Source organism: Odocoileus virginianus, chromosome 20 (assembly GCF_023699985.2).
Source record: "Odocoileus virginianus isolate 20LAN1187 ecotype Illinois chromosome 20, Ovbor_1.2, whole genome shotgun sequence".
NCBI classification, from domain to species: Eukaryota; Metazoa; Chordata; class Mammalia; order Artiodactyla; family Cervidae; genus Odocoileus; species Odocoileus virginianus.
The window spans coordinates 14,405,438-14,427,588 of NC_069693.1; the positions used below are offsets into that span (position 1 = coordinate 14,405,438).

At 38.2% G+C, this 22,151-nt stretch overlaps 1 protein-coding gene across 7 annotated transcripts in view; it reads right to left on the bottom strand.

Moving 5' to 3' along the window:
• ZFP82 (ZFP82 zinc finger protein) overlaps nt 1-22,151 on the bottom strand; it is a 57,977-nt gene that overhangs the window by 17,142 nt on the left and 18,684 nt on the right. For 5 of the 7 annotated variants that reach the window (XM_070451782.1, XM_070451776.1, XM_070451777.1 and 2 more), the window contains 2 exons: nt 13,882-14,739; nt 2,013-2,847 (listed from right to left, as the gene is read on the bottom strand). In XM_070451782.1, coding sequence (XP_070307883.1) covers nt 2,663-2,847; nt 13,882-14,739 — 1,043 coding nt within the window. In that variant the 3' untranslated portion in view covers nt 2,013-2,662. Of the gene's footprint in view, nt 2,848-8,964; nt 14,740-22,151 lie in introns of those variants that run through there. The other 2 variants (XM_070451779.1, XM_070451780.1) reach the window with 1 other exon arrangement.

Genomic DNA, 22,151 nt, shown 5'->3' on the forward strand with positions numbered 1-22,151 from the left:
AGCTCCACTTTATAGGAGGATGCCAGCTAATAAGTTTGTTTTACAAGACTATGAACTCTGCTTCAAACACATTTACAATATTTGGTTTTGATGAGGATTTTGTATAGTATGGTGTCTTCCTTTAAATTCAAGTTCATTTTATTGCCTTCTCTTATGTCACTTATCATTTGCAGTTAGGGAAGATAGTGACATTGTTAGAATGAACATATCTTCATGACATGAAGGCTAGCCATTGGTGGGGTAATATTAGCACAGTTTATCAGGCAATACTAAGTTTTCTTTGAAATCAGCCTCTGATTTTTTTCCCCAAGGCTTAATGTTTGCCTTGTCTGATGGTGACCAGCTAGCAGAGCCTCTCTTCTGTTAAGAGCCTTGACACTCACAGTGTTACTTATGTTGGTGGAAAAAAGGTACCCAGGGAATAGGTTTTCCAAAGCAGGGCAATAGCTGGGTGGATGAGTCTAATTAATTACAAAAGACATGCTGGCAGCTTGTATTCATCCTCAAATGCATTTCTACTGGGGTGAGGGCTTAAGCCTATGTGGTTTCTGGGTCCTTATCCAGGGAGTTGTTGTTGTTCAGTAGCTAAATCATGTCCAACTCTTTTCGACCCCATGGACCACAGCATGCCAGACTTCCTTGTTATCCTCATCCATCAGAGGGCAGACAGAAAAAGTAAGAACTACAATCCCATGGCCTCCAGAAAGAAAAACCACAATCACAGAAAACTAACCAAAATGATCACATGGATCACAGCCTTGTGTAACTCAATGAAACTATAAGCCAAGCCAGGCCATGCAGGGCCACTCAAGATGGATGGGTTATGGTGGAAAGTTCTGACAAAACGTGGTCCACTGGAGAAGGGGATGGCAAACCACTTTGGTGTTCCTGCTTTGAGAACACCATGAACAGTGTGAAAAGGCAAAAAGATAGGACACTGGAAGATAAGCTTCCCAGGTCGGTAGATGTCTAGGGAGGGAGGCACTGATCACTCCTTAGGTGTAGATTGCCCAGTCCAACCTTATATTTGCTTACTAAAGAGTTCTGGTCCCACTTCCAATGTCAGGGTGTATGTGTGCATTGAGTTCCCCACACCCCCAAGCAGTTCTCAAACACCAGCTGGGTGTCTGCAATTTGACTGAATTCTGACTCTGTACCTGGAGATAGTGTCAGATTTCAGAGGTTAATCACTCAGTCTTATATCTCCCCATCCCCAACTTCAAGATGTTGTTTAATTGCTTAGTTGTGTCTGCTCTTTTGTGACCCCATGGACTGTAGTCCAGCAGGCTTCTCTGTCCATGAGATTTCTAGGCAAGAACACTGGAGTGGGTTTCCATTTCCTTCTCCAGGGGATCTTCCTGACCCAGAGATCAAATCCACATCTCCTGCATTGGCAGGTAGATTCTTAACCACTGAGCCACCAGGGAAACTCCCAACTTCAGATGCCAGTTTCAAGTCCAGGTTATCACCTGTGCCTTGGACCAACTAGTTATAGATTGGAGGTTCCAGCAACCCACTCCCTGGGTTTGGTTCATTTACTAGAGGAGCTAACAAAACTCATAGGGACATTTTACTTACTGGATTACTGGTTTATTATAAAACAATATAACTCAGGAACAGCGAGGCAGAAGAGATGAACATGGCAAGGCATAGGGAAAGGGCACAGTTTACATGCCCTTGCTGAACTTCCACATATTCTTGCCCACCACTGTCCCTGAATTTCTACATTTTTACACAATCAGAAGCTCTCTGAACCCCATCCTTTTGGGTTTTTATGGAAGTCTCATTACATGCGTATGGTTGATTAAATCATTGGCCACTGGTGATTGATCCAACCTCTAGCCCTCCTCCCCTCCCTGGAGGTCAGGGTTGTGGGACTGAAAGTTCCAACCCTCTAATCACATGGTTGGCTCTGGAAACCAGCCTCCATCCTTAGGTGTAGTCCATACCTCATTAACACAGCAAGAGATGTCTTGATCACCCTCATCACAGGATATTCCAAGAATCAGGAAGAAGACTAAACATATATTTATTATAAATCACAATATCACACTTATTCTCCATCATCATTGTTGCTATGAGCAGATGGATTCTGAGTACAAAGTCCTCTGAGAAACACTAGGGAAGTGCTGGCACAAGAAAGGCCATGTGAAGACACAGTGAGAAGGTGGCCATCTGCAAGCCAAGGAGAGAGGCAGGAAACACTTGCTGACATCTTGATCTTGGCCTATTAGCAACCAGAACTGTGAGAAAATAAATTTCTGTTGCTTAAGCCACCCATTCTGTGGTAATTTGTTTTGACAGCCTTAGCAACCTAATACAGATAGTACCTTCATGAACCCCTGAAAAGAGCAGGTGGGGAGGGACTTCCCTGGTGGTATAGTGGTTGACAATTTAACTTCCAATGCAGGGTCCAGTCTCTGGTCAGGGAACTAGATCCCACATGCCAGAGGGAAACTAAGCCTACAAGTTGCAATAAAGATTCCTCAAGGCTAAGACTACCAAAAATAAATAAATAAATATTTTTTTAAAAGCAAGTGGGAAAAAAAAATCATATTGCAATACCTGTACAGTGAATCTGTGCATCTATGAAGAAGGAAGCCAAGCGAAGTAACTGGACATATGAAGTAATATGAAAACAAGAGAACACCAAAGCAGATATTCACCAGAAAACACAGTGGGCCAAAATGAGAACAAAAACTGAAACAGGACGCAGCTTTGTCCACACCAATGGGAGTGAAGTGCAAGTGGTCCACGAAGGAAGCTCCGAAGGGGCTCGTGAAGTCCTGTCTGTGAGAGCTCTCAATGTAGACAGCCCAAATTTTTTTTCCAGGAGAAAGTTCCTCCCTGAGGAGAAAACACAAAAATGGAATCATAAGTGTCAGAAAGCCATTATATGTGTGTGTGTGTGTATAAACATATATGTGTGTAGGCATATATCATATGTTGTTGTTTAGTCGCTAAGTCATGTCCAACTCTTTGTGACTCCATGAACTGCAGCACGCCAGGCTTCCCTATTCTCCAGTATCTCCCAGAGTTTGCTCAAATTCATGTCCATTGAATTGGTGATTCCATCTAACCATCTCATCCTTGGCCGTTCCCTTCTCATGCCCTCAATCTTTCCTGAATCATGGTCTTTTCCAGTGAGTCAGCTCTTCACATCAGGTGGCCAAGGTATGGCCCAGGAGAAACATCAACAACCTCAGATATGCAGATGATACCACTCTAATGGCAGAAAGTGAAGAAGAACTAGAGAGCCGTAAAAGAAGAAAGTGGGAAAAGCTACTTAAAAAAAACTAAGATCATGGCATCCGGTCCTATCACTTCATACAAATAGAATGGGAAAAAGTGGAAGCTGTGACAGATTTTATTTTCTTGAGCTCCAGAATCACTGCGGATGGTGACTGTGGCCATGAAATTAAAAGACACTTGCTCCTTGGAAGGAAAGCTATGACAAACCCAGACAGTGTATTAAAAAGCAGAGATATTACTTTGCTGACAAAGGTCCTTATAGTCAAAGCTGTAGTTTTTCCAGTAGTCATGTACAGTTGTGAGAGCTGGACCATAAAGAAGGCTGAGCATCAAAGAACTGATGCTTTCAAACTGTGGTTCTGGAGAAGACTCTTGAGAGTCCCTTGGACTGCAAGTAGATCAAACCAGTCAATCCTAAAGGAAATCAACCCTGACTATTCACTGGAAGGACTGATGCTGAAGCTCTAATACTTTGGCTACCTGATGTGAACAGCAACTGACTCATTGGGAAAGACTGATTCTGGGAAAGACTGAGGGCAAAAGGAGAAGGGGGTGACAGAGGATGAGATGGTTAGATAACATCACTGAGTCAATGGACATGAACTTGAGCAAACTCCGGGAGATAGTGAAGGACGGGGAGCCTGGAGTGCTATAGTCTATGGGGTCCCAAAGAGTTGGACATGACTGAGAGACTGAACAACAAGAACAGATAGAACTGGAGTTGCAATTAAATTTCAATATTAGAAGAAACAATGAATGAACAGTTTCCAAAGATGATGACATCCACTGATTCAAATCATCTAACCTAGACCTGTTATGGAAAAACTGCATAAAATCGAAGACAATGAGAAAATCTTAAAAAAAAAAAAGTAAACAAAAAGATAAATTACATTCATATTAGCCAATAGACTAACAGCTGACTTTTCACAGAAGCAATGAAAGTTAGGAGAGTGGAATGATGGCTGAAATAAAATAATAATGAGATATAGGGAAAATGATCCCAGATGGTAGTGCTGAGAAACAAGAATGAATGAAAAGCAATTTAGGAATTACAGGGGCAAATGTAAATGAACACTGACTATAAAAAATTGTTATGTCTAGAAGGTTAAAAAAAGATAATAAAATGCAAGATAGCAATAATCTACATTGGGATATGGGTAGATAAATGTAGCTAAAGTACTCTATGTATGGTCTGTTGTCACATTAATGAATAAAGATATGGTTTTAGACTTTTATAGGTTTAAATATTCATGTTATTTTCTTAAGTAGACCTTAAAGTACAGAAATAGTATGTAGAATTTCCAATAATAGAGATTAAAAAACAATGATAATTTTTAAAATCATGAAGAAAACAAAGAGGAAAAAAGAATACAGAATCAGAAAGATAAACAGAAAAGAACAAAGTTAATATGGCAGATTTAAAGATAAATATATCAGTAATTATACTGAATAAACTGGATCTAATACTCTATTTAAAAGACAAAGATCACTTTGATGTTTGACAGAAAACAATAAAATTCTGTAAAGCAATTATCCTTCCATTAAAAATAAATACATAAAAAAATACAAAGAAAGTCACATTGAATTTAAAGAATGCAACTATATTGTGTTTATAAACACATCTATAACTTAAGGGCACAAAAAATTGAAATTGTATCATGCAAACAATAAACGTGAAGGTTCATGTAACTATACTACTAGCAGACAACCTAAACTTTAAGACAAGATGCATTATTAGAGATACCTGTTTGAAGATCTTGTCTGATGTAGTTATCTTGCAAGAGTGTTATTTTTTCTCATGCTCCCCTCCTCTAATATCCAGACCATAAATTATAATCAAATGTCAGCATATTCTGAAAGTCAAACCTAATATCAAAAACATTGTCTAAGGATAATGTAGAGAATACATGAAGAAATACTTTTACCAGTAGACACAACAGTGATTCCAATACAATGCAAAGTGGGACTTGTTGCTATCGTTTAATCACTAAGTTGTGTCTGACTCTTTGGCAACCCCATGGACCGTAACCTGCCAGGGTCCTCTGTCCATGGGATTTCCCAGGCAAGAAAACTGGAGTGGGTTGCCATTTCCTTCTCCAGGGGACCTTTTCGACCCAGGGTTCAAACCCACGTCTCCTGCACTGGCAAGCAGATTCTTTACCACGGAGCCGCCAAGGAAGCCCAAAGTAACACTATAACTTGGCAATTTAGAGCTCCTCATGACCCTGGACAACAGACCAAAGACAGGGATGGGAAAGGAAGAAGGGTATAGGTTGGTGTTTGCCAGGCTGGTTGATCCTGGCTCTGAAGGGAAAGACAGATTTGAAATTTCCAAATGGAACATGGATAGAACCCAAAGATTCCCCTGGGTCAACTCCTACTTCTATTGTTTCCAATAGTAAAAGTTAATAGAAGACTATAATAATAAGGATTCAGGTCCTTTATGAAAGGTTTGGGTGTGGGAATTTCCCTGGTGGTCCAGTGGCTAAGACTCCTCAGTCCCAATGCAGGGGGACTGGGTTCCATCCTTGGTCAGGGAACTAGATCCTACATGCCACAACTAAGAGTTCACCTGCCACAACTAAAGATCCTGTAGGCTGCAACAAAGATCAAAGATCCTAAAACCTGGCACAGCCAAATAAATAACTAATTAAATAAATACATTTTTAAAAAGGGAATGTGTCATAACTACCATTTACAGAGAAGACTGGAGTATCTATCTAATTTATATATAGCTATCTGTTCTAACTGTGGGGAGGGCTTCCCTGGTAGCTCAGCTGGTAAAGAATCCACCTGCAGTGCAGGATTCCTGGGTTTGATCCCTGGGTTGGGAAGAGCCCTTGGAGGAGAGCATAGCAACCCACTCCAGTATTCTAGGCTGGAGAAGCCCCACGGACAGAGAAGCCTGATGGGCTATACAGTCCACGGGGCCACAAAGAGTCGGACAGGACTGAACAACTAAGCACAGCACATAATTGTGGTGGCTCAGCAGTAAAGAATCCACCTGCCAATGCAGGAGCCTTGAGTTAGATCCATGGGTCAGGAAGATCCCCTAGAGAAGGAAATGGTTACCTACTCCAGTATTTTCCCCTGGGAAATCCCATGGACAGCTACATGGGGTACAGTGCATGGAGGGGTTGCAAAAGAGTTCGACAAGATTTAGCAACTGAACAACAATATATTTTGATTATATTTCTTTTTTACTCTCCTTTTTCTTCTATGTAAGTTGTTACAACTTATACAAAATTTACAGAACGTCTACAAAGAGATCCTGACAGATACAGAGGAGGTAGACACATTACCCAGCACATTTTCGGTTGAATGGGAAATGGCTATATTAAGTGAAGTTTTCATTTTCAGCTGTGGGAAGAATTACGCATGATTAACAGGATGCCATCTTGTAAATACTGGCCACTTGTTTGGCTGCCCATTTCATGTACACACTTGCTCTGATGGGAAACATCCACCTTTAAGAAGTAGGGGCTGATTCTCACAAATTGAAAATGTGTCTCAGCCTCCACAGCAGCTAATGCACAGGCAAGGAACCTAGGATTCGACATTTAAACAGATCCCCCTCAAAACAGCAAGCGCTTGGTACAGAGGAACAAGGGCTGTGAAAATTCCATCTGGGTGATGGGTAACCTGCGGTACCCAGGTGGCAGGAGCAGGAACACCCAGAGCCCAGCATCCATGGTGTCAGTAGTGTACGCCGAGGATTCTGTATACAGCAGCACCAGTGGCGACCTCACTACACAAGTTCTGTGTTATCATTTAGAGCATTGTTTCTGGATCTGTATCTCTGTTCTTCAGCATTCTAAGATTTTCCATGAGCAACTCAATGTCATCTGAATGAATTCCTTATCTATTCCAGTTAATAAAATGTAGAACGTATTTACTGTAAATGGTATGTTTCCATTAACATAGAAATAAAACAAAGATGGCTATGGAAAAATTTTTTGTGGGTGACAATTGACTGTAACTTTCTTCTCCTGATTTCTGGACAGACTGAGTAATATAGCAGTTTTGTTCATAATGCTTTATTGAAAGTGGCAGCCTGAACTAGGAGTTAAAATGCACATTCTAATACTTCATTCAAACCCTAGATACTGGGACATATACCAGCAGAGGAATGGGTCTGCAGAGTCTCTCTGCATAGGGAATCACAGCCTGCCCCAGGAAATATGAGAAATTCAGAGTCAAATAAAGGGAAGAAATTTATGTGCTTTAACACATTTCACCAAGGTAATAAATCTTTCTTTTATAACACACAAGCACCAGGATGAAAACAGGAAGCAGAAATAATCCTCAAAATCCAACTCTCCAATCTGTAATAATGGGAAAATCTGGTTAAAAAGTCCTGTTCAAAATCCACCATGATCAGGTCTGCATCATAAAATAAGAAAATAAAAAGGTGTAATAGTGTGAGATGGGTATATACATTATCTGCACATTATAGAAGGTCAAAAGAATCTAATACTTTATAATCAATACCTGAATAATATGTCAAGACTTGGACTTCCCTGGTGGTCCAGGGGTTAAGAATCTGCCTGCCAATGCAGGAGACCCAGGTTCGATCCCTGATCTGGAGATTCCACAAGCCTGTGCACCACAACTACTAAACTTGCACTCTAGAACATGTTCTCCTCAATAAGTGAAGCCACCACAGTGAGGAGTCCAAGCACCACAAATGGAGAGTAGCTCCTGCTTGCTGCAACTAGAGAAAGCCCGTGCAACAGCAAAGACCCAAAACAGCCAAAAATAAATAAAATTTCAAAATGTCAGACTTTCAGATATTACTAGAATATTTTAAGGAATATTTATGTACATTATAAAAATATTAAGAGTAAGGATGAACAGCTGTCAAAGAAATTTCAAGACATACATATATTAATGAATATCTACTCAGTGTGAATTGTGCACTCGTTTGGGATATCTATATTTATTTATTTGGCTGCACCAGGTCTTAGTTGTAGCACAGAGGCCCTTTAGTTGAGATCTAGTTCCCCGACCAGGGATTGAACCCGGGTCTCATGAATTGGGAGCACAGTCTTAGCGACTGGACTAACAGGGAAGTCCCAGGCATAGTCTGTATTTAAATTTAATAATCCCAGTGAGATTTTTACTGGATTTAAAAAATTTCTAAATTCTAATGAAGAAATATTTGTCTTTATTTTCAAATAAAAACTATGTTTATATGTATTTTTATTTACAAATAATGTTACTGAAAAGTATAAATCAAAGGTTGCTGGTAAACAGATCTGAGGTTATGAGCATTTAACATATGATAGATAGTATTTTAATTCAGAAGATGAATAGTTTAAAAATTGTTTCTGGTATAACTGGTTTTATTTCTGCATGTAAACAAAGGTGACATACTATGTCACACCATATATACTAATCAATCCAGATGGATCAAATGTGAAATCTGTGTGTATGTGTGTTTAGTCGCTAAATCGCGTCTGACTCTTTGCGACCCCATGGGGACTGCAGTGTGTCAGGCTTCCCTGTCCTTCACTGTCTCCCAGAGTTTGCTCAAACTCATGTTCACTGTGTTTGTACATACCTACATAAAACATATATGAAAAACTTCACTTTTTTCCTTTATCCTCTTGCCCTCTGAAATTTTCTATAAGTAATACTTTTCTAAGAAACATTATTTGGAAATATTTTGGGAAACCTACTTTATAGAAATAAAATAAATAGACAAGAATATAACACGTGACTGTTTATTGCAGCACTAATTTTAAATGGAAAAGAGACAATCTGAAATATCACATCTGGGGAAATACTGCAGTTGAATAGGTATCAGTACAAGCAGAGTGTGGAATATACTCCAGCCACTAAAACAACTAAGTTCAGTCATCATTTACTGACTCAAAAGAAAATCCAAAATGTACAGTTGTATGTAAAAAAGAAAATTACAGAGAAATGTATAAACTATCATCCACTTTTTGGGCAAAAAAATACTAAAATAATTTGTGTTAATGTTTAAGCAGAAGAAATATACGGGGGAGATACACGAGGTGCAGACATTACTCAAAAGGAAATGGACACAGAAAGAGGGAGTGAGGAATGGAGAGAAACAGAGATACTAAGGTTTTTGTTTTTTTTTTTTTTGCATTGTTTCATTGGTTTCACTGCAAATGCATTACTTCTGTAATTTTACTAATAGAAGAGGAAATAATAAATGACTTAAAATATGCACACTAAAGAATATAAAATTTCACTTACTTTTCATTTTTTGTTGCTGTTTAGTCACTCAGTTGTGTCAGACTCCTGGCTAACTTTTGGATTGTAGCCCCAGGCTCCTCTGTCCATGGGATTTCCCAGGCAGGAATACTGGAGTGGGTTGCCATTTCCTCCTCCAGGGGGATCTTCCTGACACAGGGATTGAACCCTATGGTCTATGGTCTCCTGAATTGCAGGCAGATTCTTTACCACTGAGCTACCAAGAAGCAAGCCCCAGTTCTCATTTTAGTGTAATGCCAAACATTAGAACAAAATAGCCTCGTCTTTACTAATTCTCCCATCTGCACGTATGTTGCTCACTCTATTTCTCTCAAATTGATTATGAAATATTTTACTTCTTCATGCCTGGTAAAAATAAAGTAGCTCAATGTTTTGTCCTCTAACATGGGACCTAGGAAGAAAAGAGACTGGGGCATGAAAGGACAGACCTGTAGTAACTTTGGACATACGGATTTTCCTTCCACAGAATGGTACCATCCAAATGTAGGAAGCTGCTTGTTGAGCGTGAAAACTGAAGCACAGTAGACTCATCTCAAAACACTAACCTAACCTTGGGGTGGGTGTTGTGTCCGACTCTTTGGGATCTGTTGGACTCTTGCCCTTCAGGCTCCTCTGTCCATGGGATTTCCCAGGCAAGAATACTGGAGTGGGTTGCCATTTCCTCCTCCAGGGGGATCTTCCTGACACAGGGATTGAACCCTATGGTCTATGGTCTCCTGCATTGCAGGCAGATTCTTTACCGCTGAGCCACTGGGAAAGCTTTCAACCTAACCCTATACAAAGCTAAATTATGGGATACTTTTTTAAAACTTCAGAATTTCTTTAGAAAATTTAATAGGCCTCCACACTATAGTGGCAGAGGTGAGTAGTTCCAACAGAAACAGTATGACCTACAAAGGGTAAAATATTTACTTTCTGGCCCTTTACATAAAGTTTGCTGACTCTTAGTCTAAAACACAATACAAAATTCTACTGACATATTTGCTAAGCTAGTGCAAAATAGTGGTGACCTGGTTATTTTTCTTCTGAATAGGTTAACTCTTTAAATTGTGTGTGTATATATACATGTATGTGTGTACATATATATATATAAGAATGGGATTACAATGTATAAAATATATCCTATTTTTTAACTGACATGATGCTGAGAATTAAAAAAAACTGCATGTAGAAAATATGGGACTGAATCAAGTCCTTAAAAAATCTTTGTATCTGGAGCTTATCAGCTTTATCTCTTAAAATATTTTCCACATCTAAGAAATGATGGGTAAATTATCTTGTATTTTACTATTCCCTTGCCCTCCCCCCACCTCCAATTTCCTTGGGGTTAAGAGATTTGCACTATAAAAAACTCCTAGTGAGCCTTTTGCAGTCACTGTCCAGAACAAAAATAACCTGAGTCACTTGCTACTTGGAGAGTCAATGTATCTTCTATGGTCCACATGTTTTAAAAAACAAAAATAAAAACCCCCTCAGCTGCCATTTAAAAAATCAAGGGCTATCACACACTGAAAAAAAAGGTAGATTTCTGGATTGTCCCCAAAAGTCAGAAGAGCTGACAAAACAAGGGCTGCATTTTCGTATAGCACTTCTTAGCTAGAACTGGACACTGCGGAGCCTCTTCAGTTACTGTCCCAGCCCAAGTTCATTCTTGTTCTTTATTTAATAGATACCAGTGGTAAAGAATCAGTCTGCCAATGCAGGAGACACGGGTTCAATCCCTTGGTCAGGAAGAACCCTGGAGAAGCAAATGTTAATCCACTCCAGTATTCTTGGCTGGGAAACCCCATGGATAAGGGGAGCCTGGCAGGCTACAGTCCATGGGGTCGCAGTCGGATACAACCTAGAGACTGAACGACAAAAGTTTACTTTTTCTTAGTATGCTTGTATACATCTTCACAGATCACCCTGATAAAATAACTTGTGTCCTCCTAATTCATTCCTAACATTAGGATTATGTTAAAGTGTGTTATGTCTACTTCTATATAACAAATAGCTCCTTGCTCAAGTTTTGCCTCAAGAAAAAACATTCTGTAAGTATGGATGGTGATAGATATTAACTAGACTTATTATGGCGTTCATTTTCCAACATACAGGCTTCCCTGGTGGCTCAGACGTAAAGAATCTGCCTGCAACATGTGAGACGAAGGTTTGATCTCTGGGTCAGGAAGATCCCCTGGAAAAGGGAAGTTACTCATTCCAGTATTCTTGCCTGAGGAATCATGTGGATAGAGGAGCCCAGAGGCCTACAGCCCATGGGATTGCAAAGAGTGGGACATGTCTGAGCAACTAACACACTTTTCCCAATATATAAAAATATTAGATCACTATGTTGTACACCTGAAACTAACCTAATGTTGATGTCATTTATACCCCAATTTTTTACCAAGAGTTGCTCCTGAAAAGAAACTGGGTTTGATTATTCATTAGTAATGTGTGCTATGCTGCTGTTTAGTTGCTCAGTTGTGTCCAACTCTTTGTGACACCACAGAGTGTAGCCTGCCAGATTCCTCTGTCCATGGATTTCCCAGGCAAGGATACCGGAGTGGGTTGCCTTTTTCTTCTCCAAGGGATCTTCCCAACCCAGGGGCTGAACCTTCATCTCCCGCATTGCACATAGATCCTTCACCACTGAGCCACCAAGATACTATAACTCACACTAAATTTCCCCTTTTACCTCTTTATAAGAGTTCCCCAAGAGTTCTAATTCTGTGTGTCAATACTGGTAATTTTAATTTTTGTAAAAAATTTTGTCTAGGTTTTCAAATGTATTAGAAGCACTGTATTCAGTATAACATTTAAAATTGGTAACTGTAAAGTTTCTCTTTATGTGTATGCACATCTTATTTTCAAACATAGTGCTGTTTGTCTTTTCATACTTTTTCACTAGTGTCAGCAATGTTGTCTATATTATTGTCTGTCTTTACATTAGGTATTTTACAATGTAGTAGAAAGGATACCAGTCTGAATACACAGCCTTTCCTACTCATTATACATGTTACTTTCTGCACCAACACCCAGGAGTAATTCATGTTCCACAGGAAGTAAATGATAGAAAATTTCTTAATTCATTACCCTCAATGGGTCTTTCTTCAATTATATATCCTGTCTGATGTTGAGTATGGTCTGTAGAAACAGTTGCTTTTCGACAAATAATAAAGTGATAATGATGAATACAATTAACAACAAACAGTCTGTATTATAGGACAGGCACAATTCTAAGCACTTTGTGTGTCTTTATTTGATCCTCACACAGAATTCTGAGGTAGGTATTATATTATTCCCATTTTTATCATTTCTACCAAGAAATATATGTATAGAAACATAGAAAAATGCTCAGGAAGAATAAATACTAAACAGATAAAGACTATCCTTTAGGAAGCGATATGGGAACAAGGATAGTAGTCAAAGGTCTTATTTGTAATGTTTCAATCTATTATAGTGAAAATATACTTATGCATTATTTCAGCAATTAAAATAAAACATAATACAAAAATACGCCTAGGGAGAATGTTCACCAGGACACTGTGTATTAATGGCAAAAACTGGAGGAAATGACAATGTCTATCAATAGGGACTTGATGAAATGATACAGCAACACAAGGAAACACAGAAAGGATAAAGGATCTCTATTTACTGAGTGGTTAAGTCATTCATGAATGTCTTACAAGAAAAGTCTAAGTTTTGTAAAGAGTAAAAAGAGTAAGCCATCTTCAAAAATAAAGAGGTCGCTTCTCTTGGGTATTAGAAGTATCTTAAAAATAAAAGATATTTTACAAACTATGCTGTAAACAGATAAGACTTTACAGTCATGTAAATTTTAATGGATTAAAAGATTGAGAATATAACAACTACAAGAAAAATGGGGGGAATATGAAAATTACAGGATTACATTTCTGTATGTATTCTCTGATGTTTCAGATAAGGTTAGAAAGATGCACGAAGTGCTCTTGTCATTTTGAATATTTACTAGACTGAGAAGTAGGAGGTTTTACTAAAAGGGCTTCCAAAATATATTCTACTCATAGAGTATTTCTCCTACATGATTTTTCCTGGGCTGAACAAGCTGTAGTCAACAAAAAAGATGTTTCTATCTTATTTTATTCAGAGGGATTAATATTAAGATAAATTCTCTTTTGTTGAGTTGATGTTAAATAGTTTTGAGCTGTAAAGAGAAGTTTTTGCACAATTTTGTATATTCTATGTTTTATCACCAGTACAAATTTTGATGTTGAACAAGCTGTGAGTCATAATTAAAGGTCTTTGCACATTCCCTGTATTCATAGGCCTTCTCACTAGTATGAATTCTATGATGACTAGTAAGTTGTGAACTCTGAGAATAGGCTTTCCCACATATCTTACATTCATAGGGCTTCTCACCAGTATGAATTCTCTGATGTCGAGTAAGGTCTGAGCCAGAACGAAAAGCCTTTTCACATTCCTTACATTCGTAGGGTTTCTCACCCGTGTGGATTCTCTGATGTTTAATAAGTTGCGAGCTTTGACTAAAGGCATTCCCACATTCCTTACATTCATAGGGTTTCTCCCCTGTATGAATTCTCTGATGTTGAGTAAAGTTTGAGCCACTACTGAAGGCCTTCCCACATTCTTTACATTCATAGGGCTTCTCACCAGTGTGAATTCTCTGATGTCGAGCGAAGTTGGAGCCACTGCTGAAGGCCTTCCCGCACTCTTTACATTCATAGGGTTTCTCACCAGTGTGAATTCTGTGATGTCGGGTAAGGTCTGAGCCACAAATAAAGGTTTTCCCACATTCCTTACATTCAAAGGGTTTCTTGCCAGAATGAATTTTCTGATGATGACTGAGTCTTGAGGGATGTCTAAAGGCCTTTCCACATTCCTTACACTCATAGGGTTTCTCAACAGTATGGATGATCTGATGTGTGGTAAGCTGGGAGTCATGTCTGAAGGTTTTCCTATATTCCTTATTTGCACAGTATTTCGCTTTACTATTATTCATGATTTGCTGTAATGTAAAGGATGGATGTTGACTAAAAGTAGGCATGCCTTCATGGGTGAATATCAGTTGACTGAAATGTCCCTCCTGAGAGCCATGTTGTTTCTCAAACTGGCCATTACAGTCCCATTCATCTCTGAAACTGGAGCACTGAAGGTCGTGTCTTGTAAGTCTGTCCATTATCTCCCACTGGGCTGACTCTATTTCATAAATTTCCTTCTTCAGAAATAATTTCTTGGTCTCACATCTTGACTCCAGGACTGAAAGAAAATATGAAAGCAATCACTCACATTTTCCTTGTTTGGAGAAATAAAATTTCAATTAAAATGAAAGAAATTAAACTGAATTTTTAAAAACTGGATGAGAAAAGAGTGAGGAGAGATGACATAGTAAGATAAAGATAGGAAGTAAGTCTGTGGTTTCTAAATGTTGCTATATATCAGAATTATTTAGGGGAGCTTTCTAAATACACAGATGCCTTAAACTTCCTTGTTATAGGATGACTCTAATCAGACATACACATGCACAAAATCTCACAGCATACACAAACACTCATATAAGAACATCCCACAGCATGAACTGTAAAATAAAGGAAATGATCATACCTATTTTTTTTTTTTTGGTAAAGTCATTTATTTGGATTCATAGTTTTACAAAGGGAATTCTTTCCCACTTTGTAGTAGAAGAAAAATTCAGTCACATTTAGATTGTTATATAGGTCAGTCTTTTGCAGGGAGATGTTTAAGCATACAGTATATAACCTTAAAAGGCTATAAAGTTACCACAAAAAAAAAAAACAAAACTGCTTCATCATTCTACCTCTCTCTCTATTCTTCCTGCCCCTGTATGCTTGGATCAGAGACTGTTGCCTTATTACTCAAAAAAGTGTCAAGAATAATGGCCAGCAGCTTAGGTTGAGTGAGTAAGATTACAGCCAGAGATTAAAAGAACACACATCCATGTTCCTGTTCAGTCGCTCAGTTGAGTCCGACTCTTGCGACCCCAGGGACTGTAGCCTGCCAGGCTCCTCTGAACATGGAGTTTCCTAGGCAAGAATACTGGAGTGGAATCATAGCTACTTAATAGAGTTGTTGTCAGCACATATGTATATATATATATTTTGGCCACACTGCATGGCATGTGGGATCCTAGATACCCACCCAAGGATGGAACTCTAGGCTTAATCACTGGACCACCAGGCAAGTCCCTGTTGTCAGGATTAAATGAACGTGTCTAAGGAAAAATGTCCAGGGGCTGGCAAACTATGGACTGCAGCCCTGCAAAAATTTTTCTAACTGTAACACAGTCACACTTATTTGTTTATATATTATCTATGACTGTTTATGAGTTCTGGTTGCAATAGAGACCACATTGACTGCAAATCTAAAATATCTACTATCTAGCCCTTTAAGAAAAAGTTTGCCAGACCCTGCTTAGTTCTATGTTGTCCACTGCAGTAGCTACTAGCACATGTGTCTATCTGAATTTAATATAATTAAAATTAAAAATTCTAATTCAGTTCCTCAATGGCACTACCCACATATCAAGTGTTCAACAGCCAAATGTGTCTAGTGTCTACCATACTGGAAATCAGAAACATAAGACACTTCCACCATCACTGAAAAATTCTAGATTAAGTAGAGGCTTAGTTTTTCTTTAATGAATGATAGGGAAATAGAAGGTACCAATCCAGACAGGAGAATACCTTAAGAAAAGTCGAGTAATGAACCTAGCATGAGTTCATTATTCTATATGAGTATATATGAGTTCATATATATGAGTTCATATACTACAGGGAGGATTTTTTGTAGCTGGACATGGTATATGTTTGGGGGTCTGATGACAATACTATGCCTTGGAATTCTGTGATTCTGAACTATGGGAAAAAAGGAAAGGACTTGACAAGTGCACAAGCACTTAGTGGTGACGACCAACTGACAGGAAGGGTATTTGCAGGTTCAAAGATAAGGGAAAAGAATGTAATGGGAGGCAGTATATTGCTACTGAAAGAATAGAGGTATAAGATGAATTCTGAACTCAAACTCAGTTAATTACCCGCTTTGTTTTCTTGGACATGTTAGTTCATCTTTCTGAGCCCCCAACAGTCTGTCTATATGATAGAAATAAATAACTCTTATGATCATTTTGAGGACTAAGAATAGCATATGAAAAAATACTTGGTATAAAATGCGTATTTAGCATCTGGGAGGTAATATTATGGAAGGATTTCCATACAAAAATGGAGATGTTGGCAAGTGAAATGTTTTGAAGACCACACTATGGATCCAGAGAGAAAATTTCAAGTCAAAAAAGTGAAGATCATTCTAGTACCATCTTCTTCCTCTCATGTAATTATTTAGCAAATACTGTCTAATTTTGCCCCATGTATATCCTAAACTCTTCCCTTTATATACAATATAATATGTAATATGAAATAGCTCTTTCTTGGACTAGAATAGCCTCTTACCTACTTCCCCCCACTTGAGCTTTGTAATCTTGATTTTGTAATCTTGAATCCATGTCACTAGAATAGCATTATCCTGTCACTGTTCTGTTTAAAATTCTTTGATGGTTTCCTATACTACACTGCTCTCACAATAAAAGCCAAACTCCTGAATATGGTTTACAAAGCTTTGAATGATCTGGCTCCTGCCTGCCTTTCAACCAAATCTCACTCACCCTATGTTCCATTTTGGTTTCTAAGCTTCATCCACACTGGCCCTATTTAGTAGTTCTTCAAGTGCTCCTAGCTATTAGTCTTTATCTAGACCTTTCTAGGTCCTTTTTCTTATGTTTACAGGTATTTTCTTTTACTCTTGGCCTTGATACTTATTATTCATTTTCCAAATCTCTACTTAAAGGTCATACTTTCTGAGGCCTCCTATGATCCTCTGATCAAATTACGTTGTTTAGTTGCTAAGTTGTGTCCGACTCTATGCGACCCTGTGGACTATTTGTAGCCCACCAGGCTCTTCTATCCATAGGATTCTCCAGGAAAGAATACTGGAGTGGGTTGTCATTTCCTCTTCCAGGGGATCTTCCTGACCCAGGGATCAAACCTGCATCTCTTGCATTGGCAAGTGAGCCACCAGAGAAGCCCAAATAGGCTTTGAGTCACTAGCTATTTCAGGAAAATACTGAACATCAGAGCTTAAAATAAACAGAAAATAAGGACTCAAGAGAGACAACAAAGGGGTAAAAAAAAATCCCCAAATTCAGAAAACCTATGCTTCTAAAAACATTATATGACAATCCTATAAGAGAGTGATGCCAGGAAAAGAAATACTGAAAGAAGAATTTCTTTCTTTGTATTTTATAAAAATACAAAGGTAAGAACTTAAAACCTCACAGAAAGTATAACATAAAAAGAGAGACAGAAACTGGGAGTGGGGGGGAAGAGTAGATACAAACTACTGTATATAAAGGAGATAAACAATAAGGTATAGCCTAGGGAACTATATTCAATATCCTACAGTAAAGCATAATGACAAGAATATGAAAAAGAATATGTGTATATCTATGTATAACTAAGTCACTTCACTGTTTGCCAGAAACTAACACAACGTTGTGAATCAACTATACTTCAATTAAAAAAAAAAATTCTAGGGGTAGCACAAGAAATTTAAGATCTGAATTATGAGTGTTTAATCATTCAAAAAATTTAATGAGTTCTTATTATGTGTCAGACATGATGGTAAGCACCGGACCTGAAAAGTGATCTATCAAATAAAGGAAAAGAGAAAACAATAGGGAACAAACCTTCAACAAAATAATAGTAGAAAATTTCAGAGTTTTAGTTTCCAGAGTGAGTGAGTGTTTAGCCAAACGAAAAAAAAAAAAAAAAGTATGATACCTCAACACGAAATATTAGAACATCACAAATAAATAATAAATGCAACCACTGCAATGATGTAAAGTAATTAGCCTCCAACTAATAAAAATATATGGGGAAAAAAATAAATAAATAAATGCAAAAAGCTTCCAAAGAGTGTAAATACACCACTTAAAAGAATTAAGAACCTGAATTAGTTTGGACTTCTCAATAACACTAGATACTAGAAGATTTTAGAAATCCTTGGGGCAATGCCTTCAAAAAGTTGAAGTCACTTTTTCAACCTAAATTGATATTTCTAGTCAAATTATCGATCAGATTATGAGGGTGAGATAAAAACATTTTTATTCACGCAGGGATTCAGAAAATACACTTTATATTTACTTCTTTTGCAGTCTCTCCTTAGTTGCTTTTTGCTTCAGAATAGTAAGAAAACAGGGCTTCTCTGGTGGTCCAGTGGTTAAGAAACTGCCTTGCAATACAAGGGACACAGGTTAGATCCCTGGTGTGGAAGATCCCACAAGTCCCGGGGCAACTAAGCCGGTGCACAGCAACTACTGAGCACTCTGAAGCTTGTGCCCTAAATCCGCTCGAGCCTGTGCCCTGAAGCAAGAGAAGCCCCTGCACCGCAACGGAGAGCAGCCCCCACTCTCAGCAACCACAGAAAGCCGGTGCACAGCAACAAAGAACTGCTACAGTCGAAAAATCAAATAAATCTTAAAAAAAAATAGTAAGAAAACAAATCAAGAAAAACGCAGGCAGGAGATCCAACAGACTAGGTATAGACAAGAATCCAAGGAATGCAAATACAGAAGAGAATCAAAATGAATTCAAAGGGAAGGAGTTAAGGGAATCAATAGGATGATCCTAAGGGAATCCACTGGATGACAATAAAGGGAAACTCTAAAATAACAGCTATGTTACACCACATCTGGGGAAGAAGAACAGAGGGTTAGAGGAGGGATGTCTCAGTTAAAAAACAAACCACAGCTACCTGATGTGTCTGAAAAAAGATTACTGACAGATAAACAGAAAACTAACCAGTTCTCACTTAAGACAGTTTAACTTCACGGAAAAGAAAAGTTGTACAAGGAGTGAAATGTGACTAGAGCTTGGCAACAAAAAATTTACATAGTTATTAAGCAAACTGAATAATTAAATTGTGATATACTATGTAGGGAGAATAAGGAAAGAGGGTTTAAAGTAAGACAAATCTTCAAATTCCCCAGTGAAAAGTCAATCATTACTAAAACTAGAATGAACTCTTGAAAAAAAGGCTTTCAGAAGAGAAAGGATAGAAATGGTAACTGAAAGAAAAAAAAAAAGATGATAGGGTCATGGGGTAAGAAAATTATATAGGAAATAAAATAAATGTAAGATATGAGTTCTAGAAGAATATGGTGATGATGCAGAAACAACAGTTAAGACAGATTCCCAGAGTTGAAGAAAACTTAGTAATCAGATGGTTCCTTTCTGCACTGAGCAGAATTGAGGAAAGAGTTTTACCTAGATATATCTTGGTAGAATTTCTGAGGTTCAGAGAAAAAGAAAACTCCATATAAGTAATAATCCAATGAATCAGGTTGTATCCTACTCACGTGTTTGTGTTTGGTGTTGCCCCAACAGTTCTCTAAAATTTTAAATGAGTTACCAGTGTTGACGTTATCAAATTTAATACAGAAATCTGGATTTCTGGCTTTCCTTGAAGGACCAGATTATCAGGCAGCATTAGGCCTGTGTTCTCATATGACAGCTGTCTCCTAGACTTAACAAGTGCTCACTCCTTTGAGGCAGGGTACGGACTCTCTCTCATTATCTCCGAGTCCCACATGGATGCTAGGCCAGAGTTTGTTTCCCTGTATACCTGCAACACTGTTTTCCTTAATTTTTCTTTCATTCCTGAAAGGTTTTTGCTGGCTATGGAATTCTGGGTTGACAGTTCTTTAGCAAACAAAATACTGTTGCACTTTTGCTGACGTCCATGGTTTATGAAGAGAAATCCAGTTGTTCCACTCATTGTTTCCCTAAAAGTAATGCATTATTTTTACGGTTCTTTCATTTTCTATGGTCTTTTTGGGACTTCAATGATATAAACATGAAAACTCTGCTGTTACCCCACAGGATGTCCCTGAGTCATTCGTTTTCCTTTTTTTCCGCCAGCACTGTGCTGCTTGTGGAATGGTAGGTCCCTAACCAGGGACTGAACCTGGGCCCTCCGCAGTGAGAGCACCCACTACTAATCACAACTACTGGATTGCCAAGGAATTCCCCTTGAGTCATTCTTTTTAAGTTTTTGATCTTTTTTCTGTTATTATATTGGCTAATTCCTTCTGGTCTTCCTTCAAGTTCACTAATTTTCCTGTTATCTCCACTCTCCTGTTGAGTCTATCCAGTAAGTTTCGAAGTTTTAGGCCACTGTGTTTTTCAGCTGCGAACTTTGCGTGTTTCTTTTTATGTCTCTGTCCTTACCACTGACTTACTTTTGGCCGTGCTGGCCCTCTCCTGTTGCTCGTGAGCTTCCGCTGCTGCCGTGCGAGGGCTTCTCATCGGGAGGCTCCTGTGGCGGCGCGCAGGCTCGTGGCCTCCAGAGTGCAGCCTCATCAGTTGCGGCACACGGGCTCGGCTGTCCCAGGGCATGTGGGATCTTCCTGGACCACGGCTCTAACTGGTGTTGCTTACACTGCAAGGCAGATTCTTAACCTCCACCACCAGGGAAACCCTGTATTTCCTTAAATTTATCTCTTTTTTTTTTGCTATTGAGTTATATGGGTTCTGTATATATATTTTAGATATTAACTCCTTGTTAGATACATGATTTGCAAATATTTCCTCTCACTCAGTAGGCTGCCTTTTCATTTTGCTTATTGCTTCCTTTTCCATACAGATTTTTAGTTTGATGTCATCCTATTTATTTTTGCTTTTGTTGTCTTGGCTTTGGTATCATATCCAAAAAACTACAAGACTGATGTCAAGGAGCTTTCCCTCTGTTTTCTTCTAGAAGTGTTTATGGCTTCAGGTCTCATATTCAAGTCTTTAATCCATACTGAGTTATTTCTGTGTAAGGTGTAACACAGTAGTCCAGGTTTTTCAACAGCACTTATTGAAGAGATAGTCCTTTGCCCACTGTATATTTGTAAAGCAGTTATCCTCCAAATAAGAAAGTTACAAAAAATAAACCTGACTGGGATCTCTGAAAAAAAAAAAAAATCTTTCACTGTAAATCTTTCCCTAAAATGTTCAAAAGTAAAGTGACAATTGATGGAACTAAAAAAATAAAAAGAGTAAGCCGAGACCCAGCAATTATATTCTTAGGCATACTTCCTAGCCAATATCTTACACATGCAAATTTATGTATTTACATATTATTATCTTAGAATTTTATGTTAATTATGTGATACATATATCCTGGTGTACATGTACTATATTTTATAAATAACTATACTATTTTCTTAAAATAAAAAACTTCGTGGATAAGTTGAAGAGTCAAAAGGTCATAACTGAAGACTATTAGTGAATCAATACAAATCGATGCAAGGAATTCTTTTTCTTTTTGCTCTCATCTTTGCATTTTTTTACATTTTGATTTTATTGGCGTATAGTTGATTTACAATGTTGTGTTAAGTTCAGGTGTACAGCAAAGTGACTCAGCAAAATGTATACATAGATGTATGTATACATCTATTTATTCTTTTTTAGATTCTTTTCTTATATAGATTGTTACATAATACTAAGTAGATTTCCCTGGGCTATACAGTAGGTCCTTGTTGGCTATCTATCTTATGTAGAGTAGTATCAAAGTAAGGAATTCTATATAAAGGCAGCATAAATAGAAAGAGATGA